This window comes from Battus philenor, unplaced genomic scaffold (genome assembly GCF_028537555.1).
Source record: "Battus philenor isolate CCGP_79_NKW_IND1 unplaced genomic scaffold, ilBatPhil1.0.hap1 SCAF_21, whole genome shotgun sequence".
Taxonomy (NCBI): domain Eukaryota; kingdom Metazoa; phylum Arthropoda; class Insecta; order Lepidoptera; family Papilionidae; genus Battus; species Battus philenor.
In genome coordinates, this window is record NW_027181684.1 from 1,039,642 (window position 1) to 1,067,398 (window position 27,757).

The 27,757-nt window shown below is 32.8% G+C and overlaps 1 protein-coding gene across 1 annotated transcript in view; it reads right to left on the reverse strand.

The window, feature by feature from the left end:
* Positions 1-27,757, reverse strand: part of LOC137923453 (titin-like) — a 167,088-nt gene that overhangs the window by 56,376 nt on the left and 82,955 nt on the right. The window contains exons 3-4 of the mRNA XM_068766711.1: positions 11,095-11,193; positions 751-923 (exon numbers count right to left, since the gene is read on the reverse strand). Coding sequence (XP_068622812.1) covers positions 751-923; positions 11,095-11,193 — 272 coding nt within the window. The remainder of the gene's footprint in view (positions 1-750; positions 924-11,094; positions 11,194-27,757) is intronic.

Sequence of the window (27,757 nt, forward strand, 5' to 3'; positions counted from 1 at the left end):
TTTTTTTAAAATAATGGCCGTCGCTATAGGGGGGTCCCTACCCCTCTTACCCCTATTTATCGTGGGGCAGGAACTATTTTTAAATGTAATATTTTTTTTCGCGCTCTTCTATCGTTCCTCCTATGATCTTTCATTCCTTTATTTTCTTTCTTTCTACAATTATTCTTTCTTACCAATTCATATCCATTTTTCCTTTTATTCGATACTATTCTTTCTTCTCACATATTAACTATTACAATTTCTTTGTTTTTATTCTGTATCACATTTTTGATCTATTCTAGGTGTACATTATTATATGTATTATTTTATTTACTTATTCATTCAATTGCCTTATTTTTAAAACTTTTATTTACAATTATTAATTTACGCTCAACTCTTGTTTCTTTTTATCACGTTTTCTGCAATCGTTCTGCTCATTTTAAGGAACGTTGGTCTTGCATCCTCGTCATTGATTAGCGAGGCCATAAAGTCCTCGCTAACCTTAATGCTTAACCGGCTTTTAGAGTCGACCCAGAGTCCTCCGAATGCGGGACAGTCGGCTTCCAGGTCGACCACGGTCTGGTCTACGCCCGGTTCACAGAAGCACGAGGGGTCCTCCTTGAGCTTGAACCGGTGAAGGTACTCGAAGAACCCCCCGTGCCCCGTGAAGAGCTGGACCAAAGCCGCGCAGATATTAAGTAAGAGAAAGAAAAACAAGTGTAATAGTCTGCTTGGAAGTGATGGGGAAATCCAGGGTGAGAAGTTCCATACCTGCATGATCCAGGATCCGTTACCGGCAAAGGTGTAGCCTGCATGCACCAAGTGCCGGTGACGTGTGAAAGAGCTGAGCAAGTTGCGCATGCACTGCATCAGCGTGTTCATCTGAGGGTGGATGAGGATCTCCGTGACGAGATTCTCCGACGCGTACTGGATTAGTCTCTCTCCTGAAAGAGAAATATTACATTAACCACTGAAACACTTTTTAATTACAAATATTTCATATTACCAGTCAATTAAAATATAGTGTAACCCAGTGATTCCCAAAGTGGTCTATATCGACCCCTAGGGGTCTATGTCAACATGAAAGGGGTCTCAGCAGAAAGCATCAGGTTCATCCATCTCACTAAAATATTGACTTATTGCTTGTATTATTTTATTTATATTTTTTATGTTTATTTAAAGTTTCGTATATTTTACATAACAGATACAAAATTTTATTTCGAGTAGTTTTAATTTAAATTCAATTAATAAATGTATAAATTAACATGTGTTTTTACTTTAAGTTTTTAACACTTAACTTCACTACAGTTAGAAATTTACAGGAAATCAATATCAGGTAAGTAGAGGGTCTACCTAACACGGAAAAAAATTTCAAAGGGTCTATGAGACAAAAAAGTTTGGGGAACTCTGGTGTAACCTATTCTGAAATCACAAGTTTCAGAAACAACTAAAATAATGTAAGTGATTTACATATAAACATTTATTGTTGTAGTATGCTTGGAGTTTAAAAAAATTAACAGATATGGGATTAGTGTGCTGTAGGTCGAATACAAGTATGCAGCGGTTAAAATGAATAAATTGAAATTTTACAATTTTTCATTATACATACTATGTGTTTGAAACACAGTGGTACTTCACGTTCACTAGTCTTTCGAATTTAGGATTTGTTGTGCAACGAAAATCTAGGAAAGATTTTAATATGCCGTAGATGAGAAAAGGTCGCGGAGCACTAGTTTAAGGGAACGACGCTAGTGTCATTAGACGAAAGCGTCAGCCCCGCATTACACGATTGTACGATCCGATTTCACCCCACGTACCGCGATAATTTCAATATTCCAACGACCACGCATCGCATTACATTCAGTGATATTTATAAAATAGTTATATTCATATCTTAGCGACTTTACTTTCCGGTCCCCCTAATACATGCGATATTATTTCTATATATTTTAACGTTAATATTAAAATTACAAAGACTTAAATCGGTGTAAGAACGTAAATGGCTAAAATACTTGAATTATAAGTGGTTTACATAACGCCAAAAGCCTGAGTGTCATTCGGTGTGAATGTATTAAGTTCGCACCCTCATCTCGGCTCCCGGGCGACCTTGAATCCTCCCTCCTGTGTTAGATTAATAGCCCGACAGGGAGGTAATCTCCCTCTCTGCGAAGTCCTTTTATCACAAGAGGATAATTCAGCATCTATTGTAACATAACCTCTTATATTAACAACGGAATAAGAACTTTGATAATATTTTAACAATCTATATCGATCGTTTAAAACGATTCATTCTTTGCACGACTACTGCTACATAGCGGAAGTAGCTATATATTAGTCCTTTTCTTACTAACTATTAGATAAAAAAACAGTTTGACCTAAAAATATAGGTCATTTATTCCGCACTGCGTGTCGTTATGGGAATATTATTCAAACTAATCATATCGCTTATGGCCTAGGAAGTGTTATATTAGCCTAAATATAAAACAACCTAGCTTTATAGGCTAGAAATGACTCGAGTCACGCAGATGTATCATGGAGTTAGGTGGTTACGATTTAAATCATTCTTTGTTATTGTGTATAAAGAATAGAATAGTATTAATTTCACTCCAGTATAATAATTAGCAAGTTATTTGAGACGAACATTAGATAGTTGGTTCCCAAAGTGTTTGGACTCCCAGCGGTCCACTAGTGAGTCGATGTGGGTAGACGTTAGTGTAAAAAAAGGCTTCATAAAATTTTATCTTCGACAATGAAGAACTAATATATACCGTTTTTAGATTTTTTACAACTCCTTATAGAGAGTTTTCTAAATAAAACAGTGAAAATTTATTACTTTCTTATGTTGTAATTAATAAGAAATTTTTAAGCATTCTGTCTGCCTGTGTTACTTTATTGTAAACTAAGTTTGTTATAAAGATTTATGGAAACGAATTGTTCTAATTTTAAAAAATAGTTAATAAAATTACCAAAAAGTTTTCAACCCCTTCTAAGTTTATTGTTAGTTCTTCTCAATAGATGGCGCTTTACGAACTAACTTAAACCCAAGTATAAGCTGTCGATTTTAAATGTTGGACATTTTGACATCCAGTGACAGTACAATAAATCAATAAATTAAGTAATTATTTCTATAATAATATATACATAATACTGCGATCAAAAAGCAAAGTGAATTTATTTCTAAAATGAAATTTCTTTATTTATTCGTCCAAATCAATTTCATCTCCTTCAAAGTAATCCTCTTCCGATAAAACGCATTTTTCCAACGCTTATTCCAGTCATTGAACCAGTCTGAATACTCTTTTTTCGGTACAGCCTTTAAAACCTTCGATTCAGTATCTCCTCAATCGTATCAAAATGGCGTCCTCGCCTTGTTCTTTTAGATTTACTGAATAGCCAGAAGTTTCATGGAGCTAAATCTGGGAACACGGTGGTTGTGGAATGACGCGAGTCGAGTTTTTGGCAAAAAAATTCGCGATGAACCAATGCAGTATGACATCGACCAATTGAGACTTGACGAGTTCCAACTTTTAACAAATAGACGCTTGGCAAATGTTATAAACACTCCTACATACCTAGGATAAAAAAAATTGCATCCCTTCCGCATGCCCGGGAATTTAAAACGACAATTTTTACTTTTTCGATTAAACTAGTATAATAAATTTCCAGAATATTTTTGATATTTTTCTTAGTTTGAGACCCACAATCAAAAGTATTGTCACAAAGCACGAGTTACGGAACCCTCTAAACAATAAACACGGAACCCTAGGATCAAGAAGTACCGTGAACACGCGTGATTATTTATAAATTTTAACCGAGTACTATCTCGAACTAACTAGAATCTTCTCCGTAGTATAAATAGGTGTACTTCCCATGTCGATAGTTCAGTGTTGTTTTTCTAGTTATAAGATTAAGATCTACGATCAGTGATACAAAGTGACTATTTGGTAAGTTATTTGGACACTGATTTCTTGAGCGATTTGAAAGCGTAGTTTTGACTAAGCGAAAGTATACTTTGTGTTAAAGTAGGGTGACCATGTGATTTGTGAATAAAGGACTCCTTGTGAACCAGTGGTGTTTCATTCCGAGTCAGAACCCACAGTATGTAACAATATGTTATTAAATAATCTTATTAAAGTCTTCAAGAGTTTTTAGTTGGAAACGCGTGAAACTTTTTTTTTGCCTCATTTACATAGTTGATATTATAATGTATATTTCAAATATTGTTAAATTACATTTATAAAGTGAAATGTTGAGTTTTTGATCGACTCTTCTCAGCATATGAACATTCCGATGGTAGTTTACTATTTATAATGTTGTGTGTATAAATACTTTCGATAATAAAGATATTTTAAATTTGAATTTTAAAAATGGAACAATAAGAACATATCACAGAGTATAACACTGGAATACCCACACAAAGTTACAAATTTAATACGGTCATCGAAGCGAAAGTAAACAGATAACTTTTTTTTTCAATATAGATACAAACAAAGATACATAAAAGCCTATATTTAATCCTATTGGGTTCTCCGATAATGTGCTTAACTATATGGGTTTAACTAAGTTTGGTTCTTTTACACGTAAGTAAATTTAATTAATATTGTAATGTAGTTTTACTATTACGTAAATAAAAATCGGTAAAAAAACTTTTAAGTTAAACGGTTTTATTTGATACCCATATTGTGGTGGTCGTGGAAAAATATGTACCTAGTCCGCCATATTGGAACGGCGTCCATCTTGAATTTTAAATTTTGACATAATCATCGTGTTTTACTAGTGTAGCCCTTTCATTTGATACCCATATTGAGGGGGTTAAAGAAAAATATGTAATCCGCCATTTTGTATCGGCGGCCATCTTAGATTTATAATTATATTGATTTTATTATATTGTATTGTCATCTAAATTAAATGTGCGTACCAAATTTCAAATCAATCTGACAACGGGAAGGTGCTTAAATTTCAATTCCTAATTTTGACCCAAATAAATAAAGAAATAAATTCCGTAAGGGTCGAACTAAATAAAACCGTTTAAAAAGGGGGTCCTTAAAATTCTAGAGTGGAGGCCACGGACAGGCAAGTGCAGCGTTGGACCCACCCCCTCAAAATAGACAAACTACTTTCTTAATGTCTCCGACTAGAGAAACTCCAGGAATCAATCAGTTTACAACATTACTTATATTATTATATTAATGGAACCTTGATTTAAAGTAAATAAACTTAGGCAAATATATATGAATAAGAGACATAAATGATATTATTTGCATTAAGCTTCAGAAATATTGTTTTATCTAATAGATTCAGGCGTTACTTTGCGGAAGTCCATCCTAAGTAAGAAAGGAACTAATATATAGCTACTTCCCCGAGTCTTTGTGTTCGGCACTGGTCGGTGTAACATCCCCTGAGGATGCCCCGTGGAGGGGTGAAACACGTGTAGAGTATATTAACAGTGGTACTTGTATTTCGCATTGTTTGCCGCACGCGCATTTATCAGCGGGCTGGCGGTCGGTGCACTTCTTTGCACGACTACTGCTGCATAACGGAAGTAGCTATATATTAGTTCCTTTCTTAAATATTGTTTTAATTTGTTCATCTTAGAAGAAATGATGAAAGATAAAACATCTTTATGTTTGGTAATTATGGAAAACGGCTTTGTATTCATTTTGTCTTCTGTTTTGACAATGAGTGTGAGTAATAAAAGGACCAATATTTAACCACTTCCGCACATGCAGTGGTAGTCGTGCAACAAAGTGCACCGCCCGCCAGCCCGCTGGTAAATGCGCGTTTTTCGTGTAAAAACTGTAGTGAAGTTTAGTGTTAAAAACTTAAAGTAAAAACACATGTTAATTTATACATTTATCAATTGAATTTAAATTAAAACTACTCAAAATAAAATTTTGTATCTGTTATGTAAAATATACGTAAAATTAAATGAGATCCACTATCGTGGACCCCCATTTTCATTTTATGGACCCCCAAATTTTTTTTCGCTGACGTAGACCCCTTGCAGGTTGTCATAGACCCCTAGGGGTCGATATAGACCACTTTGGGAATCACTGATGTAAAGTAAAATGTATTGTTAGCCCATAAAAGGTTTGCAACCTCTGATTGTAAGTAATAACCCATTACATTGTTTCAACAAAGTTCAGCCAACTAGAAACTGCGATACTGGATAGTGTTTAATCTTCTAGAAGTAATACTTGCTCGTTTATGGCTGGAATATAGGTCATTTGTAAGTCTAAATTGTTTCTAACTAAATACTCCGTTAAATCAGTAATTTTGAGGTTAAATGTGTACATACATTACAATGTAATTATATTAGAGGTACTGAAAAGTAACGTCGTTTCTGTCGACATATTTTACAAGAAAAATCCGATTGATTTGTTACCGCTCAGGCATTGATTTTGTATACTAAATGGCAAAAGGTTGTTGATAACGAAGGTATATTATTGATTAGAAATAAAAACTTGTTAAAAATGTAGTCGTGCGAATTTAACTTAAAGTAACATTACTTTCTGGTCCCCCTAATATTTGAATCGTTATATATTTAAAAAACGCAATATATATACCATTAAAATAATTAAATATGTTACATTTATATGACCAGTAACTTCTGACAGTATAAAGCCTGCAATTGTTACAATAACAAAGTTTAATATATAGTAATTTGAAATTATCAAAGATATCTATGGGAGGATATACCATTATACCAGGCCTATCAGGCGGTTTCACTAAACTGCCAATATTCTGGAAGTTTCTGGGTCAATCCTACATAATTCACAAAGTTTGATACGTAAGAAATTATCCCTGAAATTGAACCAGTGACGAACGATCACAATTATCGCATTATTTCTCATTATTTATTATTTATTTACGAACGTTACAATAAATAATTTGTATATAAAATAACTTTTTATATAATTAAAGTCCAAAGTTATTTATTGTTAAGATTTGACATCTATCAATAAAACTAATTATTTATGATATATTTTCAAATTGTCACAACGGTTTTGTTTCAATTTACCTAATGTAGTTACTAAACAAGTTTAATTATTATTATATACATGCGTTCAGTTAATTATATTTTGAACGTGCCCTAAAATAGCATGTCAACAGACTATACAATAGAAAAAAAAAACATGTTTTGTCTGTGTTTTTCCCGCGCGTTATGAAATGTATTCAAGCGTTCACATCATAAAGATAATCCCTAACTACTTCATTCTTCTCGCGGAGTCTAATTTATTATTCTTCTCGGTCATAATGCGGTATTTTTGCGGAGGGTAAATTTTATAGCCTCTTGAGACGTTAGCGCCTGGCGGAATTTAATAGCAAACACGCTTAGTTGAAATTTTATCTTTATTTAAATAAAAGATAGTCGTGTAAAAATTTGCGTCGTTGTAAATGTTAAGTTTTAAGATAAACACACTTAATAAATATATGTAATGATAATAAGTAAGTTTATTGAAAATTCTCAGTAGTGTATTTTAATTATTTCCACAGTGTGTCCCATGAATTGGTGTTTTGGGGTAAAGGTGAGCATATTGAAGATATATTTGTTTTATTAAACAGCCATCTTAGCTATTTACGGCTTAGGGGCGCGGATCTCCTTGAGAAATCTGTTTAAAGAGGTTAATATTCTTATAGAAGCCTCACAATATATTTATGATAATATATTTTTCTCAAGAAAATAGCATATGCCCATAGTGTATTGACAAGGTAGTACCATAGTTTCAACTGCAAAGTCTCTTATTCATTTTTAATAAACGGAAACAGACTTTTTAATAAAATTCCGCAAAACTGTATCGTACTAACATTTACAAAATTTTGCAAATTAAAAGTAAATCGACAGGAAAAGCTTATTATTCTACAAGCGCATATTTAGATGACATGGATTATCAGTGGTGATGTCGCCTGATTATTTTGATTTCACATAGGCTACATCTGATAAAGTGTATGTGTATAAATTCGTTTTAAACTTTATTAATAGATGTATCGTTATGGAGTTTCTTCTTGCTTCTTTACAATTACAACATCTTGTGATAAAAAATGAATAAATAATAAGTTGATGATCTACAAGAGTTCTGTTAAAAGTTACAATGTTAAGCCAATGAATATTATATTTTTGTCAGCCTTCAACACCTCTGGCGAGTAGAGTCTGTCTTTTTACAGGATTCATTTAGGGGGTTGTTCTGCGTAACTTCACCGCTTAATCCCTCATTTTTGTCTATTAGGAATTCTGCCTACAACCACGCTTATACTGTGGAGCAGTGATTCCCAAAGTGGTCTATATCGACCCCTAGGGGTCTATGACAACCTGCAAGGGGTCTACGTCAGCGAAAAAAAATAAGGGTCCACGATAGTGGATCTCAACACATACACTGATAGTACCTATTTACTTACAACATGCTATCTTATAATATCAAAACATTTACATTATATAAAAAAGTACCTATGAAGTAAAAAAAAATATTACATGTGTTTATAAAATTGTGTAAGTTGTAGGATGTTGGTATTCGCTTTTTGGTCGCAATACATTTTGAACTTGTAAAAACCAGAGAGTCGCAGTCTCAGAGCTTCGCTTCCTTGCATTGACTTGTTCAATTCGTCACTCTATAAATTAGAATGTGGGACAAACAAATAAATTTACAGGAAATCAATATCAGGTAAGTAGGGGGTCTATCCAACACGGAAAACATGGCAAGGGGTCTACGACACAAAAAAGTTTGGGGAACTCTGCTGTGGAGTTTCCTTGGAGGCGTACCAAGTGTTTCGAATCAATGTTTCTTTATTTATTTAGAAATATATCCCAAGTCTCTTCAGGGTGATTTTGAATAGATACCTATTCTGCATGTTTCATCTTACATCACATCGCTTTTCACCAGGTCAGTTGGTAGTAAAACGTTAACAAGAAAGATTTAAAAAAAATTTGGCGATTGGACGATAATATATAAGTTAAAGACAGCTATTGTATTATTACATTTACAATTATTCTTGGTTAAATAAACCTTCATATGTTATAGAAAAACTCTAGTAACACGCATGGATGAAGCCCAGATGAAATAAAAAAATAAATAGCTTTCATAGAAAGTGCAAGTCATGATAATTTATTATTTTATATCGTCCAAAAGACTAAAGAATAAATAACGAAACCTGTACAGTCATGTTGTTAATAAATCAAGTTACACTTTTTCTATAACAAATGACCTTGATAAAATACGAAGGTTATTTTCTGAGATTAGCAAAAGGTCAAAGTCACACCCAATTCCCTTTAGGTTCAGTAGAATAATTTTCTTTTCTTAATGAAATTTCCATTTTTAGTCTATGTTGTTAGTATATTATGTATTATATATATCTATGAGTAAATTTTTCAGTGGAGTGATTTATTTTATAACGTACTTATTCATTTATAATCTGTGACATATTTAATTTTCATTTAATATTACCATGACTATTTGTTTTCTTATTATTAATACATATCTTGTATTTTTATATATATGGTTTTAATAATTATAATTTCTTTAAAATAATTTGTAATACCTCCTTTACATAAATTTTAATTAATTATTTCATCGTAAAAAATTCAAATTTTAACAGTCTAAAATTTACTTTGTCACTCCTGTCATATTAATTTAGACATTTATTCCTAGCGGAAACAAAAAATTCTTAGTTAAATGTAAATAGAAAAGATATTTAGATAAAAATATAATTTATGTCATAAACTCAATTACAACCTCCTTATAAAGAAAAGAAAAATTATAAAAAAGAAGTCGTTCTTAATTCAAAGTTTACTGGACGCGACGTCGTCTCTGAACATTTCTCCCGCCTTTAACAACGCCACGCGCGCCAAATTAGTGCGCCTTACAATAAAGATGGCGGACGGGGCAGCTAACTGGGCGTTACCGTCGAGTGTTAGTTAAAAATAACTGCCCCGTATTATTTTAATTAAAAACCGCCTTGTATAACGTCGTCTTATTAATTCTAGTGTAACAATGTATTAATTTTTTAAATTATTTTCTTTATTAATGAATATAGACTACCTTTGTGACGTAAATATTTGAAGCTTTTAAATTTGGAACAGAACATCCATGATGGAGGTATTTAATTTTTTTCAATAATAATTACTATTTTGAGGTTATAGATTACCACTAGAAGGAACAGGCTTTCCTGACTTCATGCGACTTTAATTATGTAGTCATTCCACCTAATAGTCCCATATATTGATATGTGATAATACTTCAACTTTGACATAAAGGTTTAATATAATGGAATTAAAAAATGACTACATAATTTTAACAGCCAAATGAGATTATAATTCAATAGCTAAATCTTCAAAAGTTTTAAAAACTGCTTCATTGTATCAATTCAATAGATTTATTCTAGAAAATTCTATGGTATAGATTTTTCAATTGTGTATACTGTCTATAATATAGTTGGAGTAATGTGTGCTATGTTAGTTTAATAATACAAAGACAGTACGAGTAATAAATACTGTGATCAAAAAGTAAGATCAATTTGTATTTAAAATATAAATTATTTATTTATTCTACCAAATCAACTTTTACTGTTCTGCGAAACAGCTGGAACAGTCTTTTTCTGGTATAGTCTTCAAGATCATCTTCGATTCGGTTTTTATCACCTAAATAGTGTCAAAATGGCGTCCCTGTATTGACCTTTTGAGTTTGCTGAATACCCAAGTCGCACGGAGCCAATTCAGAATATAGTGGTTGCGGAACGATGTGAGTCGAGTTTTTGGCAACAAAAAAGTCGCGAAGAACAATTACATCAAGCAATTTAGATTTAACGCATTGGAATCACAAAAAATCCTTAGCCAAATTATATTCCAAATTTTGAAAAAAAAAAAATTATCTGCCCTTCTAATGCCCGGGAGTTTTTAATGACAATTCCATCTTACTGTTTGATCACCTATATATATATATACTGTTATAGATTCTCCAATTATTCTTCTCATATGTGCAATCTTGTCAGAGTGGTCGTGGTCATGCCCTGGTCGGTCATGATCCCACTGCTTGCTATCTGTCGCTCTATATCTCAGTGTTCGGCGAAGTGAGCATTCATTAAAATAATAAATATTTGAAATAAAGAGAACTATGAACTCACCATATCTGGCTTCCTCCCCCTCGGGTGCCTGCGCCGTGAGGGTGGCCAGTTCCTTCTCCAGGTCGACCTGGTGCTCGCCAGAGTCCCATGATAGCAGCCCTGTAACAATTGATAAAGATTACATTAAAATATAACATTATACACACACGCAAATGATCACAGGGTAAAAGGATTTCTCCATGCACAGATTTAAGCTCAAAAATAGTCTCTCGTCCATCTGTGAATTCTTTTATTCCTTTCATTCATCACCTTACTTTTATTTTACTACATTTCATTCTGTTTTTGTATTTTTCTTACATTTAATTTAATTTATTAATATTCCAGCTTGAAAATGAATTTATATTTGTACATATGATCAAAATCTAACTTCACTGTGGAATCTTCTCTGTCACGTTTGGAATCCTCATAAATTTATTTCATGTTCAATTTATGATTCATGATTTAATAATAGATTCATAATTTAATAACAGTCTAACACAATTTGATACTTGTTACAATTAAATTTATCTCATCTACATAAATGTATGAAACATGTGAGTAAATTGATTTAATTAAATATCTTACAAAGTATGTGCATATCACATTAATTACACGTGTTATTCGTTATCTGTGTGAAAATTAATTAATGTCACTTGTCACCTGTCATCTGTCACTGACGCGAAGCGAGAGCAACGTGTTATTCGGCGGAGACAAGTTAAGCTTTGAAGGCGCTTTATACGTGGCTCAAATTATACATTAAAGTAGGTTTATGTTATTGCTTAGTTGCGAAAGCGATACGCGTATGGCGAAGTTTGAAAATGGAATTAAGTTAAAAATCATCGTCATCATTCCGACTTATTCTAAGTGCTGTCAGCTTGAAGAATTTTACAGCTTTATCTGAGCTAAGTTCACGGAACAGAAGGGTCTGTGCACTTAAAGGTGGACATCCTTCGGAATGATGATTGTCCATCATCATCATGTGTAAAAAACATAGACATCTCCCATAAATTTCCAACCGGGCCTGTTGGAAGCAGACTGCGTCCAAGGTTGGAAGCCTTATGCTTTGCATTCTGGTCTGTCGTCTCCAGTCCTGAAAGATTCTGGTATTGTTAGGCAGGTAATGTACCAGCAACCATTTGTACCTGTCACCTACCTATTGTTACTTATTCTTAGTAATTATTTTTTTGGCAACCGCGTACGATTTCACAATACAATACCATGAGGTGGACTTAGGAAGCTTATTAAGAAAACATATCAAACATCATGTTAATATGAAAAAGATATCGATAATGATAATATAGGTTAGTTGAATTACTCTCCTTCTATGTAAAGGATGTTGTAAAAATGCCAACCAAAAACCTGTGTGACTTCCTTTGAGCTTTACCAGTCAATTTTCCAAGTTTTCAAATAATAAATGGTTTATTTGTTACGTGAAAATTAGCATGGTACTAATCCTAGGCATGTTTGTTAGCACTCGTTTCAGCCCATAGAGATCCACTGTAGGGCATAGTCTTTCTCCTAAAATATTTATGGGAGTGGTATATCCCACAATCGCCCCGCTTGGCAGATGTGTTGGCGATTGGAGTGTGGTATTATGGAGTACCCATCCTCTAAATAAAATGGGTTGAAGGCGGCAACATGTGATAAAATTGTAATACATAACTGTAGAAGAAAGTAAAAAAAAAAACAATAATTTGTGATAAAGTAAAATAGTAACAGAAATAACTGCAGTATTTGATGATGGATGAATGGAACAGAATGGAAGAGAAAGATAGATAGAACTGTAGAGTGAAAGAACGGATAGAAAGATAATATGAAGTATGGAAGAAGAGTATAGAAATAAAAAAACAAACGTGGATTTTTTTTATAAAGAATTATAAATCCCTATTCCCACATAAATAGGAGTGGAACGAGAGATCCCAATAACGGGGGCCATAGAAACAATCCATCCTCTGGAAACTTGTCATTGAGCGATCATAATCCTATATAATTAATGCACAGAGTGTGAATTATATACAGACTGTATCACGGGAATCGAATCCACGACTAACGATCTCAAGTCTCAGTTCTCTACAACTGGGCTACTACTACATTTTTCAGATCAGTTTGCGTTTTGAACCGTTGTAGCTTTAAATAGAATAGAAAATAAATTAGAAAATAAATTAATAAGGTTCAAGTATCAAAACGTGTTAGTCGCATGTCGTTATAAATCTATTTCTACACGTATATAAATTTACTTTTTCACTGCACAAAAATAACCGCTGCAGTTTATTTTAAAAATAAAATACCGTTGGCATATGAAAAAAAAACAATGTTATGATACTAAAAGTATTTTTGGACGCATAGAATACTCGTCGTCGGCTATCTGACGTGTGAATACGGCGGCCATATTGGAAATGTTCGATTTTAAAATTTGAATTAGGAATTTTAAAGTTTTGAACAAAAGATATTGGAGTGTGAAATAGAATTTCATATATGCCAATATTAACAAAAATGTTTTAATTGTTTTTTTATTTTTTTCTATTTTAACCTCCATGGTGTTTACGGTCGGAAAATTAAAAAAACAGTACGTTTATTAAATGTTATATGTCCATAAAGCATTTCTGATTAGCCCTGGAACTGATATACTTAATGAAAAGACCAGAAACAAAAACAAAATCAATCTACCTCGCCTTCATCGTGTTACTCAATCATCTTTAGGTAGCACAAGTACATCATTTGTAAAATACCGTAGCTATCTGTGACATACAGATACAACCAAAGAGGCTGATTGGTGAAGATGCTTTGGTGAACGCCAACCTTCAGAGGTTGGAGCATCAGCGAAGAGCTACCAGTTTTTAGGTGTTCCATAGACTGAATTTTAAAGGAATTAAAACAAAAAAAATTCCCCCATCTCCTTTCTTCCATCAGGCAACTAGACGCACGGATTCACGATATCCATACAAGTTTTAAATCCCTTCCCTTCTCTAATGTGAATAGCCAAGCCAAGTTAGAACAGTTTCCAGACAACTATAAATTAGGAGTCTTCAAGTCAAGAGTGAATTCAAGGCAAGGTTTCTTCTAAGCAAGAATATGGCGTCGTAGAATTTGTCATAGCCTTACATCAGGCTAGATAGAGGTCAAATGTTTCACTTATAAAGGATAAAAAATGTGAAACTTTGAGGTCCCGGAGTGAAGACCACGGATCGGCTACCACATATAACATCCACCAAGTTGGACCAAGGACTTCATTCAGGTCATTAAAAGAAATATATGAAAGTTGCTAGATCTTGTAAACATGAAAATAGACCAGATGTTTTTGGACAAAAGTCATCAATTTCTTTCTAAGCAAACATATAGCATCATAGACCACATCATGACTTAAAATCAGATAAGACAGAAATCAAATACTTTACATATTACATATCTACTTAATAGGAATTAAAATAAACTAACCTATTGCATTAATAGGGAATAAATCAAAATCTAGATTGCAAGATGAAAACGGTTAGACCTGTGAAAGTGAATGCACATGCAAAAAGATAACCTAACTGCAATAAGATCGAGTTAAACTAACTTAATTTATTGCCGACCTTTGTTTTTGTTGCGTGTGAGATACAAGAAAGCAAGTTATAAAGACCTGTAGGTTGAACAGAATCGCATTGATACATAGTTCAAGATATCAGGTTGATTGTGAACAATGAAATGCGATTGTAGATAGGGCAGACAGTTTCACAAGAGCCATTGTGGCATTATATTTTGCGGTGTTACGTCATATACAAACCAGTATTGATGTAACATTAAAACCTTATGTATGTTACTTTCTATATTATTGAATATAAGTGTAAAAGGTTTAACGGGGTGCGTATAGATAACAAAGATATCTTAGATTTTACACAAGACATCTTAGAGCTTCCATTTTCTAGTTTTAAATCGAAAAATAATAGAGAAATATGTGGATTTTGGTTTGTTGGTTCATTTACATGGTTAATATTATAATGTACACGTGAAAAATAGTAAAATATTGTTTAAAAGAGCAACTGTGCAGTTTCTGTGCTGTTCAGCTTACAGTTTATAATGTTAAAATATCAGACGATACAAATGCTTATATAGACGAAGCAGGCATTACTTGAATTTGACTCTATAGCTATAACAAATGTCAGTAAAAAGTTTTTAAACCTATTTCTAATCACTCCGTATGTAAACATTATGAAATATGTAACAGTAATTTATTTTTTTTCTATTATAATGGGACTGGCCAGTAATTTCTGGCAGAACAATGTAAGTATAGATAGTAAATGATAACTAATTTTAATGTACAATGTTTTGAATTTCGAAAACGTTTTATTACTATATTAAAAATACTTTATTTATTATTTCTGTAATTCATAATCAATAGATATTACATACGCATTAACTGACAAGTTACCTATATATGTATATATGTTAAGTCAATATGTAACATACATTTTGTGATAAAATTTACCTTACTTTCTGATCACAGTATCAAAGCAATAAAATGAATATTATATTACATAAACGTGGTTTTGTAGATAATTTGAATGTTTGATTTTCATCTGTCATATATATGATGATTGTTACTTTTATTAAAAGATGTGTTGTTGTAAAGTTTCTTCCTGCTTCTTCTCCACAACTATAACACCTTGCGAAGCAGAGTACAGTCAAAAATTAAATAGCTTCAATAATAAACAGATAAATCGACGATACATAAGAGTCCTGTTAAAAGTTCCAAATTTAAACTAACTTGTTTTATTTTTTATCTATGAAACAATTTTAGTCAAAATTTGCAAAAATAGTTGCTATCTATTCTCCACGTTCTGTGCTTGCAACTACAGCTCCTCATTCCTGATTTGATCTCGTAGGGGAATATTTCTATAGTTCTTTTCTTACCTCTTTGAGTGAGCTTTGAAATGATACAGAGAGTCATGCAATGTCCCAGAGTTGCTAGTAACAGAAGAAATGTGAATAGGATTAGTAAGTAATTTGTAGTAATTTATGCCAGCGATACCTCCTTATGTAAGTACAAAAGTCCGTATCTACAAAACCGTAATACGACCAATATTGTTGTATGGCTGTGAAGCTTGGACGCTAACTTTGAAAGAAGATCAAAAACTGCTAGTGACGGAACGCAAAATCATGCGGAAGATCTTGAGACCAGCGAGAAATCAAGACGGATCTTGGAGGCTCCGAAAGAATGCCGAAATTGAGACTTTAGTAGCACAGCCAAATATCATTGGCGAATATAAAGCTCAACGAATCCGCTGGCTTGGTCACTTGGAGCGAATGGGATCGGATCGGAGCGTGAAGGTAGCGTACCTGGAAAAACCGAGGGGTCGAAGACCAGTGGGTAGACCCAGGTATCGCTGGATCGATCGCGTTGAGGCAGACTTGCGCGAATTGAATGTCAACCAATGGCAGGCAATGGCGCAAGATAGAGGAAAGTTGAAGTCTCTCGCTTCGGAGGCCAAGACCCACTTTGGGTTACTGAGCCAGCGGAGTAAGTATAACTCCTTATATAAATACGAAGATTGTTGTTCAATGAATGAAAGGCATTGAACTGTGTCAGACCAATTACTTAGCAGTGAGAGAACTGTAACATGAATCGCAGAGTAATCAATTCGGACACGCTTACCGCAGTCCGCATCGATGGAATAATTATTCTGCGTTTATTGGAAATATCGGAATGGAAAATGCAATAGGTTGGATATTCGAAGCGCAATTATATTTTGCCATATCGCCATGCAATAAAATCACAATCGCCTTTATTATTTTTATAGGCTTTTTAATTTACAAGTTCTAATGCACATTGTAATGTTCTTTTATAATTTTCAGATCAAAAATCTCGAAGATAGGCAAAGTTATTTTAAATAAACAAGGTAAAGTGCAAACAAGAATAGATTATATGATATAAATAAAAACTTTACTCATATTATGATTGATAAAATTAGATACAATTGTATTCTATGTCCACTGCTTTATATAGACAAAATTTTTGAGGTATTATTGGGATCTATAATGTCGTTTCTGTCGGCACATTTTATAGAAAAGCCGATTGATTTTCATCGCTCCTTCATTGATTTGTGTAATAGACGGCAAAAGATTGTTGATGACGAAGGTGAATATATTGTTGATTATAAATAAAAACTCGTTAAAAATGTAGTCATGTGAATTTAACTTACAGCGACATTACTTTCCTGTGCTCCTAATATTTTAATCGGGGCGTTTAGGGGTCTGTTTGACTATTTTTACTTGTACCTTTGATATATGGTAGAGGGTAGTCGCTGGATGTATAAGGGTCTAGTCACCGTGGCGTTCTTTAAAACAGACCTATCCATTGAAGTGGGTGTCTATTTATTGATATGATGATAATGATATCTGTTTGAACTGCTTATTACGTTTTTGTGATCTGAATCACACCTGACTGTACCACATATCTATTTTATCATCAGTGTTCTATTGGCCAGGTTGAACACATGTCTCAAATTGACCATTGACAGCTGACTATAGGATTGTGGTTTAACATTGATATATCGCGACATGGTTGGTAAGTTCCTGGATGCAGGCAGAATAGGATTGATCATCATAATCATCCAATGTGGATAATAAAGATATCATTTTTTTTAAACAAATAAATAACGCAGTGGTTGTAATTATTTAACTACTTTTCATAAATGAGTCAATACACCCTGGGTAAAGAGAGATCTAATAGATTCAGGCGTTATTTTGCGGAAGTCCATCCTAAGTAAGAAAAGGACTAATATATAGCTACTTCCGCTCTGTAGCAGTAGTCGTGCACCGCCAGTGGACTCTGTTATTGGCACTAATCGGTGTAACACTACTCCTGAGGATTCCCCGTGGAGGGGTGAAACGCGTGTAGAGTATACTAACGGTGGTAGTTGTGTTTCGCATTGTTTACCGCACTCGCATTTATAAGCGGGCTGGTGGGCGGTGCACTTCATTGCACGACTACTGCTGCATAGCGGAAGTAGCTATATATTAGTCCTTTTTTTGCTAAAGAGAGAGGCTGTATAACAGTGTCCGTGCGCTAGAAATATCACGTCACACGAACTCGTGTGTGTATTGCACGGACGAGACTCAAGATGCGATCGCAAGGTTCATCGATGTGAATACGACAACCGCCGCATAGATACTGTCGCACAACCTGATGATGCCAATATGGAGTAGAGATGAGGAAGTGATCATTGTTAGGGCGTTGTTAAAATAGATTAAGAGACTTAGTAAACACTAGAACATGTAAAAACAAAGGCACGAATAATGTCTGTGAAATATATATCCTAATAATAACAAAGAAAGACTCAAGATATAAAATTCGACCTCATTAATTGTATGTGATAAAAACAATGACGGTATTAAGAAAAGACAAAATAGAACAAATGGGTCCGCAGTCTGATAAAGTTTTCTATTGTTTGGACAAAAAGCCAAGTGGAGTCTTGACGGCAGGGGTTAAAAACCTTTGTTTAGGCGCTAACCCGGTCAGATGTCGAGTTGACTATTTCTGCACGCCCACCGACCTCTTTCTACCACTCCCGTTAATAATATACAGAGTGTTTTATTATACGAATCTTTAAAGTGTGATTATATAGTTTATTTATCAAATCCATGTTTCAATGGTTACAGAAATATTGTTTTAAATATTAAAACTACAACATATTTAAAATAATTACTTTTTCTATCCCTGCGTAGTTTGTACTTTTAGAATTTATGTCTTTTCGTACGTCCAATAGAAAAATAATAAATAAATAAGTAAGAAAAATTGTTTTAAATATACGAGCTACAACATATTTAAAATAATTATTTTTCTATCCCTGCGGAGTTTATACTGTCAGAATTTGTCTTTTCGTAATCCAATAAAAAAAAATGTAACATATTTCATAGTGATAAATTTATACAAGGTGTTCGAAAAAAGATTAAATAACTATACGACGCCTACACAAGCTATTATACCAATAACTAAACAACCTGTACTTTCGGCACGTGACTAATGTACCGCCATCTTTAATTTGTAAGCCCGCCAAATTGGTTTTAGGTTACGGATAATATTTTTTCAGGGCAATAGAATCTATGTCAAATTAAATGTTCACTTTACGTGTAGTAACATAAAAATGCTTTTTATTTATTATGATATACTTGAAGAAAGCTTTTCTAGGGATTCCTCTATTAAATTAAAATTAAAAATGACGAGATTCGTAGACGAAAGAAACTAAAGATGTTTCCCCATCTCTTTTCTTCCATCGAACAATAATCTACGGATTCATTACATCCGTACACGGTTGAAATTCCTTCCACCCGCACTAAGCGTTTTGCTAATATTTTTATAGTGTTGAAACGCAAAGAGTTGGAACAAACAACCGGCGTCATTGTATCCAGACAATTATAACTCAGGAGTCCAAGAACGAATAGGTTTCTTCTAGGCAAGCATGTACTATGATAGATATCGTCATCATCTAACATCAGCCTTAACTGATGATAAACAACATGTTGCGTGGGTCAGATGGCCACAGAACAGGTCTTGGATTGAAGACCACGTTGCCAATCGCAGGTAAGCCAACCAGCAAATTGGACCAAAGGCTTTGTTCAAGTCGTTGTCACGCGCAGATATGTAGCCTTCCAGGTGTTCTTGTAAATAAAAAAATAGGCCGGGATATTTTTTGGCATATTAAGAATTAACCATAGCGGATTTTATGAATTTACATCCATGATAGACAGTGCAGGTCACTCATGGGCGGGCAGAGGAATTATTAATAACTGGATTTAATAATCATATTTAACACAAGATAATAACGTAATTCTTCATAGATAAAACATTGAAAAATGTTACCAAAATGGCGTCTTAAATAGCTTCATAAAACACGAATTATTCAAATGAATAAACAAAGCTAAATTGTAATGGCGTCTGTTGTTACATGCAAATAATCGTCCAAATAAAACAACATTACACAACCAAACAATAAAGACGAGATTAGCCCGCTGGAGCTGTGTAAACAAGGGCCGCCATGTTGTTACGAAGAAAGCCGCCATCTTGTTTTCACAAAGGCGCGGAATATTCAAATTAGGCGGCGCTCCGTTTACAGACAATTAAAATAATTTCACTCGACGTGTCCTCTGACCTTTGAATATCTTGAAAGTACTTTATAGAATAAACTTTGTTTTATTTATAGATTCTTCTAATTTGACGTAAGATAAGTATGCTTAAATTTTATTTTGAATAATATTAATAGAAATGTTATAGATAATATTACATACATTCATCAAAAGATAAGATGAGTTTGTATATAAAATAACAATTCTTTGTTTATTCTACCAAATCAATTTTTATACTCCTTTCTAGATTTTTTTTCTTCGACACAGTCTTTTTCAGTATAGACTTTAAGACCATCTTTTACTTCTCAATCGTGTCAAAATGACGTCCCCGTATTGGAATTTTGTTTTCTGAATAACCAGAAGTAATACGGAAACAAATCAGAGAACACGGTGGTTGTGGAACGATATGAGTAAAGTTTTTGTCAAAAAAAGTCGCGAAAAACCAATGCAGTATGACATCGACCAATCGAGACTTGACGACACATAACATCCTTCCAAATGGTTTGGAGTGAGTCAAATGAGATATACAGCTTATGACAAACAGAGGATTGTTAATAATTATCTGCTTTTCTAGTACCCGGGAATTTTAAATGATAATTTCACTTTACTTTTTGATCACAACAGTATGTTAATATATAATCTATTCATTTATATCAGGGGGACCGGAAATTAATGTCGATTTCCTAAGTTATACTCGACTACATTCTTAACAAGTTTTTATTTCTAATCAACAATATATTCACCTTCGTCATCAACAACCTTTTACAGTCTAGTATACAAATCAATGCTGTAGCGGTGACGAATCCATCGGTTTTGTCTGTAAAATATTTCCACAAAAACGACATTGCTTTCCGGTCCACCAAATATAATATACGATAATTATACGACTCAAAAACGTATCTATCTCTTCGCAGTCGTTAAATGGAAAAGGGAGAGGGTGCTTTAGTCGGATTTTCTGTACTAGATTTAATCAGAAAAAATCCGACAACTTAATTGAAAGTAAGAAAAGGACTAATATATAGTTACTTCCGCTATAACAGTAGTCGTGCAATAAAGTGCATCGCCCGCCAGCCCGCTGATTAATGCGCATGCGACAAACAATGCGAATTACACAACTACCACCGTTAAATCATCCAACACGTATTTCAGCTCTCCACGGGCATCCCCAGGAATTATGTTACACCGATTAGTGCCAAACAGAGTTTTGGTACTTTATTGCACGACTACTGCTACATAGCGCAAGTAGCTATACATTAGTCCTTTTCTTACTTAGGATGGACTTCCGCAAAGTAACGCCTGAATCCATTAGAAACTTAATTAAACTCATGCTGAAGTAGCAGAGCCTACAGAACTGTTCACTGCTGAGGTCTCGAGACAAACCGGCAATCGAAATGAACGACACAAGGTGGATACAAGTTAAACTCCGTCGGAATATACTGGATGCAACGCTTCCAAGCGGTTCTACTTGATGTAAAATGGCGGAAACCATTGTCCTATAGTTAACGTCTTATAGTTGAAATGATGATGGTGTTATACCATGTTTATTTGCACCGTCTTTCTTAGTTCAGATAAACACAAACAATGTAATAATTGTGTGCGTGTTTGTGTGTGTACATACATATATTTTTATAACGTCGATTTATGTTTTGGTATTTTTACCTTCATTTAATTATGTTATTTCATCAGGCAACTTTGTTCGTTAAGAATGTGACTGCTTTTTACTGCGTCAAAACAAGTTTTCAAGTTATAAACTTACATTTTTATCGATCCTATTTTATATTTAATTCAATAATTAAAATTCAGTATGATATACACGAATAAACAAGAGTGAAATGTAGATTATATATTCATGTGTTATATTCAAGTTTTTATTCGATGCGGCAATACCTGTGACGCCATTGCCAACAATTCACGCTTTTAATATCCGCCCGAGACGCGAGCGTGTTCCTTTTTCAAAATTAAAACGGACGCGCGGTATTTTTGAATAATTCAATACGGGCACAGAGAACGAATGAAATGTAAACATTCATTGTATAGTGTTGCCAGTCGCATTGGTTATTAAATTTAATGTTTAATATTATTCGTTCAGAAATTTATTTTATTTACAAATCAGTTAAATACAACAGATAAAGTATTAACAAATACATATTGATATTTCTAAAGGCAAAATTGCGAAGTTTTTTTTTTTAATATTTTATATTGATTATTAAAGTTGAATGATATTCAACCTTTTTATAAGTCATATTTTTAGAACACTAAAATATATTTTTTTTTTAATTTACAATTATATTCCATTAAAGTTATATTTAGTTACACAAGCCAGTAGACGCGGCGTGGGTACGCTCCCTCCCCCACCCCCCTAAGTAGACCGACGACATAGTTACTATACATATAATTAATTATTATTTATTGTCTGTGCCTGCTATCTGGTGTTCGTACTGGCCTGTCACAGTAAAATAGAAAAAAATGAACTAATATTTAATAGCAAAAGTATTTGGTACACGGGTAATATTTTCACAGTTTATTTTTTTTCCTTGTTTTATTTATGTCCTCATCTTTTTTCCTTCTGTGTCATTTTTTTATTCATCCTTTCATTATTCTCCAATTTTTTCATTTATATCATTTTTTCTTAATCCTTTCATCATTCACTTCTTTCTCGCTTCTTTACATTACTTCTATCACCTTCCCCCAATAATATCAAATATTTAAATTTTGTTCTGTTTTGGTTTATTTCTATTTGTCTATTTGCTTTATTGTTACGTTTAATTACATTTATTATTTAATTTTTACTTTTCTATTTTCACACTACATTTATCCCAGGACCGACTTATAGATAGAGAAAGTAGGCTCCCAAAATATGGGCCATATAAAAGAAAGTTGGTGTAAAATTTTTTAAGGCTTATTTAATAATTGAGCTATAAATTCACTATAACCAGACCAGAACCAGATAAAGTAACATAATAAATATATTTTATATCTTTTGACGTTACGATGTCAGAAATAGTTTTTCATTATTCATAAGTGGAATGGTTGAAAATTAAATATGAACGTATTGTTAAGATTGTACGTTTGTTCGCGGCCAAGTCACGTACCCGACGTTAGGGTGCGGTCACACTAGCGATCGATAGTTGACGCAAACTCCCTCCCGTCTGGCCTCACAACATTTATTATCTGTTGCCAACGTCTGACCGTCTTAGTATTTGTTATTGGAACACTTATTTAACTAATACATTACGTAAGGGGAAAAAGGAGGAAAAATAGAAATTGAGAAGAATGAAAGAGCAAGGAAATAAAAATTATAAAATGAATAATATTACTCAATCACATTATTTACTCTTTGAAATATTTGTTAATATAGTCTGTGACATATATAAGTATATAAAAAAAAACAAAAGAATAATATATCAAATTTAGTTTCAAAATTTAAGTTTTAATTTCTTTTTTTGTACCCTTGTCAGATCGATCCTGGTTTAAGGGTTTATTATTTATAAATATTGATTGTATATCATTTATTAATAAAGTACAACATGTATTTAGTTTTGTAAGATATTTTAAAGCATTAATGAAAATAACGTATATATGTTATGTATATGTATGCATAATTTTTAATCTTTAATAAAATTAATATGTGTGTTATACGTTATTTTCAAAGTGACATATAATTAGATTAGCCTTTGACAATTCCCAAATCTATTATTTTTATTATGCCAGCAGGGAGACGATTTTCCCAAACCTTATTAAAATATGGTAAACATTTTCAAAACTAGTTTGACCTGGTCGCAAATGGTACCTTATTTCCGTAATAAAACTTAGAATTGAGTAAGAGAAGAGAGAAATCAGAAGAGGAGAAATTGATCACACTTCTCATATAAACATATGTCTATAATTACAACCAGAAGCGGTAATAATCATAACAGAAGATATCAATGGGGAGATATCTTTTATTTATATCTTGATTTATAATGAAGAATTAAATATATATACACATAAATGAATATTTGTTTCTTTTCATCATATATATATATATATATATATATATATATATATATATATATTCTACTGTACCTTCCATTTTAATTTTCTGAAGGTTTCCTACTCATGTTGTAATTCACCTATAGACAGATTGTTCCGTTGGAGGACTACGGTTTGTCTTTAAGATAGAGATAGGAGAAAGGATTAATGCAAGTAACAGCGCTTCTATGGTGGAAAAAAGAAAATCGCCCCATATACCTAAGGTTATGCAGTGCAATAGAACTGAGTAATACGCAATAATAAGACGTAGTTATGTAAGGCAAAGTCGAGTAAGACATCTATACTTCGTAAATAAAAACTAAGATAAAATTTATAATTAATATGGGTGTATGTAACAAAATAAAATAAAAACATGATACGTAGCAGTAACATCTGTGATGGTAATATGATATCTAAAATATATCTGGGGTATCTTAGCAATGCATGAGAGGTATGTGATCAGTGACAGATATTGTGAAGAACGAAAGATGATGAATAAAATAAAATATGAAGCACGATAGAAAAAAATAAAAAAATCAAAATTGAAAAAATTCCCTCGTGTAAACAAAGTCTCTACCCCACACGCAGGTGCGAACGAGAGGTCCAAAAAAACACGTAAAAAGTTCTTATATAAAATTACTAGATCAATTATTCATCCAATCTATATTATTCATATAGTCAATTGTACGAAACCCCATTCCCATGTCAGCAAAACGTCGACATCACATATTTACGCAACAGAAAATAAAATTAACGAAGTTGTGATTCAAAAAGCATTACAACATACAGTATGTTCATTATATAACATTTTTTAAAATGAGGTTCATATAGATATACATATATATGTGGGATTGTTAAGCAATAAAGGTTTTTGTTCCTAACACAAGACTTTATTTTATTCTTAATGTAAGAATCTTTTTATGCTATATTTCTCGTGACATTAAACACTTGATGGTTAAGCAAAAGTAACAAATAAGGTAAGTTAATCTTTTCACTTGCTCATAAAAAAGGATTGCCGAAGTTGAAGTAGCAATGTCCATGCCGCGTTGAACAGATGGTCGTTGGGTTTTTAAGATTCTGGAGCGAAGAGTCTATTATCCAGTTTACAATGGAACCGGAAGGAAGCCTGTGCTCTGGGGAAGGCCTATGTCGATTATGAACGTGTTCCAGCTGAAATGAAGCCGGAACATAGAACATAGATGTATAAGTAAAACTGTAAAAAATTATAATCCATTCAAACCACTAAAGAAAAGTGCCGTAAAAACTTGTTAAGCCCTCTCCCTTTGCATGGCGTATTTTTCGCCGAATTTAAAATGACATACGAATGAAAATTCACCGGGAAAATTTGTTTGCAAAGTTTTTCATTTGAAGATTTTCGGAGGCGAATGTGCGGTTGCCGAAACGAACGTACGATATTAAATGCCTTTCAGCTAGGGATGCAGCGAATAGTGATGTTCGATATCGATTCTAAATCCAACTTATCGATATTTCAAATTTATATAAAGTTTTCACTTACATTTCGACATGTTTTTTCCCTTTCATCTTTGAATATTTTATATACATTTTTTTCTTTTATATTTCTTATCTAATCTTCCTTTAGATACATTTACATTAAATCTAGGCTAAGATGTACATATTTCAGACTGAAAACGATAGCTAGGATAAAGATAGAAGATATTTTAATACATATGATAATGATATGTAATGTCTGTTATATATATATATATATATATATATACTGATAAAATTTATGACTATCAAAAAAGTTTTTTTTACTAATGACCTATATATCCACGTCGTTAAAACTATGTTGGTTGATTATAAAGGCTGTATAAAGCAGTCACGTTAACATATGCATTTAAAAACGAAAGTTTAATTTATAATTAGTCGGATAGTAAAAGGGAAGAGATGCGCAAAGAGCAAAGTGGATGTCCAAGAGTCCGGGTAAGCTCTTGCGTGACCTGAATACCTATATCTACGCGAAAGCCTCACCAAAAGCACCCGAGGCCGCCATTAGAGAGTTTTCAATAATTTCCACATCCGTAACATACATACGTATGTGTCTCACAATTATAATATTACTAGCTGATCCCGCAAACGTTGTTTTGCAAAAAAAAATTGATATTTTAATTTACAAATAAAAAATAAGGGTTAATCGTAGAGGGGTGAAAATTTTTGGTTGTATGTATTCTTGTATGCTGTATCATAAAAAAATAAAAACAAAAAATTTCGTTAAAAAAAAAAAAATTTAAGTGTGAACAACCTTTATCACTTAGGGATATAGAAAATAGATAGTAGCCGATTCTCAGACCTACTGAATACGCATATTAAATTTGGTAAAAATCAGTCAAGCCGTTTCAGAGGAGTTCAAGTTCGAACACCGTGACACGAGAATTTTATATATTAGAAGATTTACGCAAATATAATTCAAAATTAATTATGATTATTTATAAATAAATCTAATTGTACATTTTTGTAGTTATAAATTGTTACTAGGGATCTTTGATCAGGGTAAACTGCTAGTAAGTCTGCTAGTAAAAGAAAACTATATATATTAAAATATATATACATAGTTTTTATATGGTTGCTGTTATTGGAGAGCTATCGTTCCTTCAAGTAATTTTTGGGACATGGATATACTTTCCTATTTTCACCCTCTCTCTCATTATAATTCGTCTCTTTCTTCCCTCTTTCATCCTTCATTTTTTATATCATTCCCACAGCATTCATTTATATTACGTTCAAAAATAAAACATAGAAAAACACATCTTCTCCTTTATGACAGCCTTATAATTGACATGTATTTGTTGAGAGGTGATGAAAGTGAACCTAAATTTTTTATCAGTAAAGTGTGTGTGTATCTGTGATTAAAACTAATTAAATCTGATATGTAGTTTTATTTGTGGCCCCCGCTATTGGAGGCCTCTCGTACCTCTAATTAGTTGGGATCAGGGTCTTTGTTTACAATTAAGTTTTTCAGATTTTTCATCTTTATTCTTCACTCACTGTCATACTTCTCAATTTCTTTTATTCTTACCTTATCTTCATCACAATATCTTACATTTTGTTCTTTCGTTCCTTCTTACTTTCATCGCCTTCCTTCCATCATGTTATTACTCTTAGGTGGCTAGGTACATTTTTTTATTCTTTATTTTATTATTTACATATTCTATTTTTTTTTATCGCAGTTTTCTTTGGGTTGTGATTTCTTAATACATTACTACACTTTTATTATTCTATTTTTAGTCTATTTTTCCTATTATTAATTGACTAGTTATTTTATGTGCAGTTTATTTGGTACCTACTTATCTATACTGTTTTGTTTCTATTAACAGTTTCGATATGTAACTTTTCGGACTTGACTCGGACAAATGGTTTGGAAGATAGATGATCTTGATAAATTACTACGGAGTTGAATTGAGGGTGTTATATAGGACAGTACATCAATGAACTTTAATTGATTATTATACTATTAGTTCTTGTCTTTGATTGCTATAGAAAATTAGCGTTTCTATCGACATATTTTACAGAAAAACCGATTGATTTGTTACCGCTCCGGTATTGATTTTGT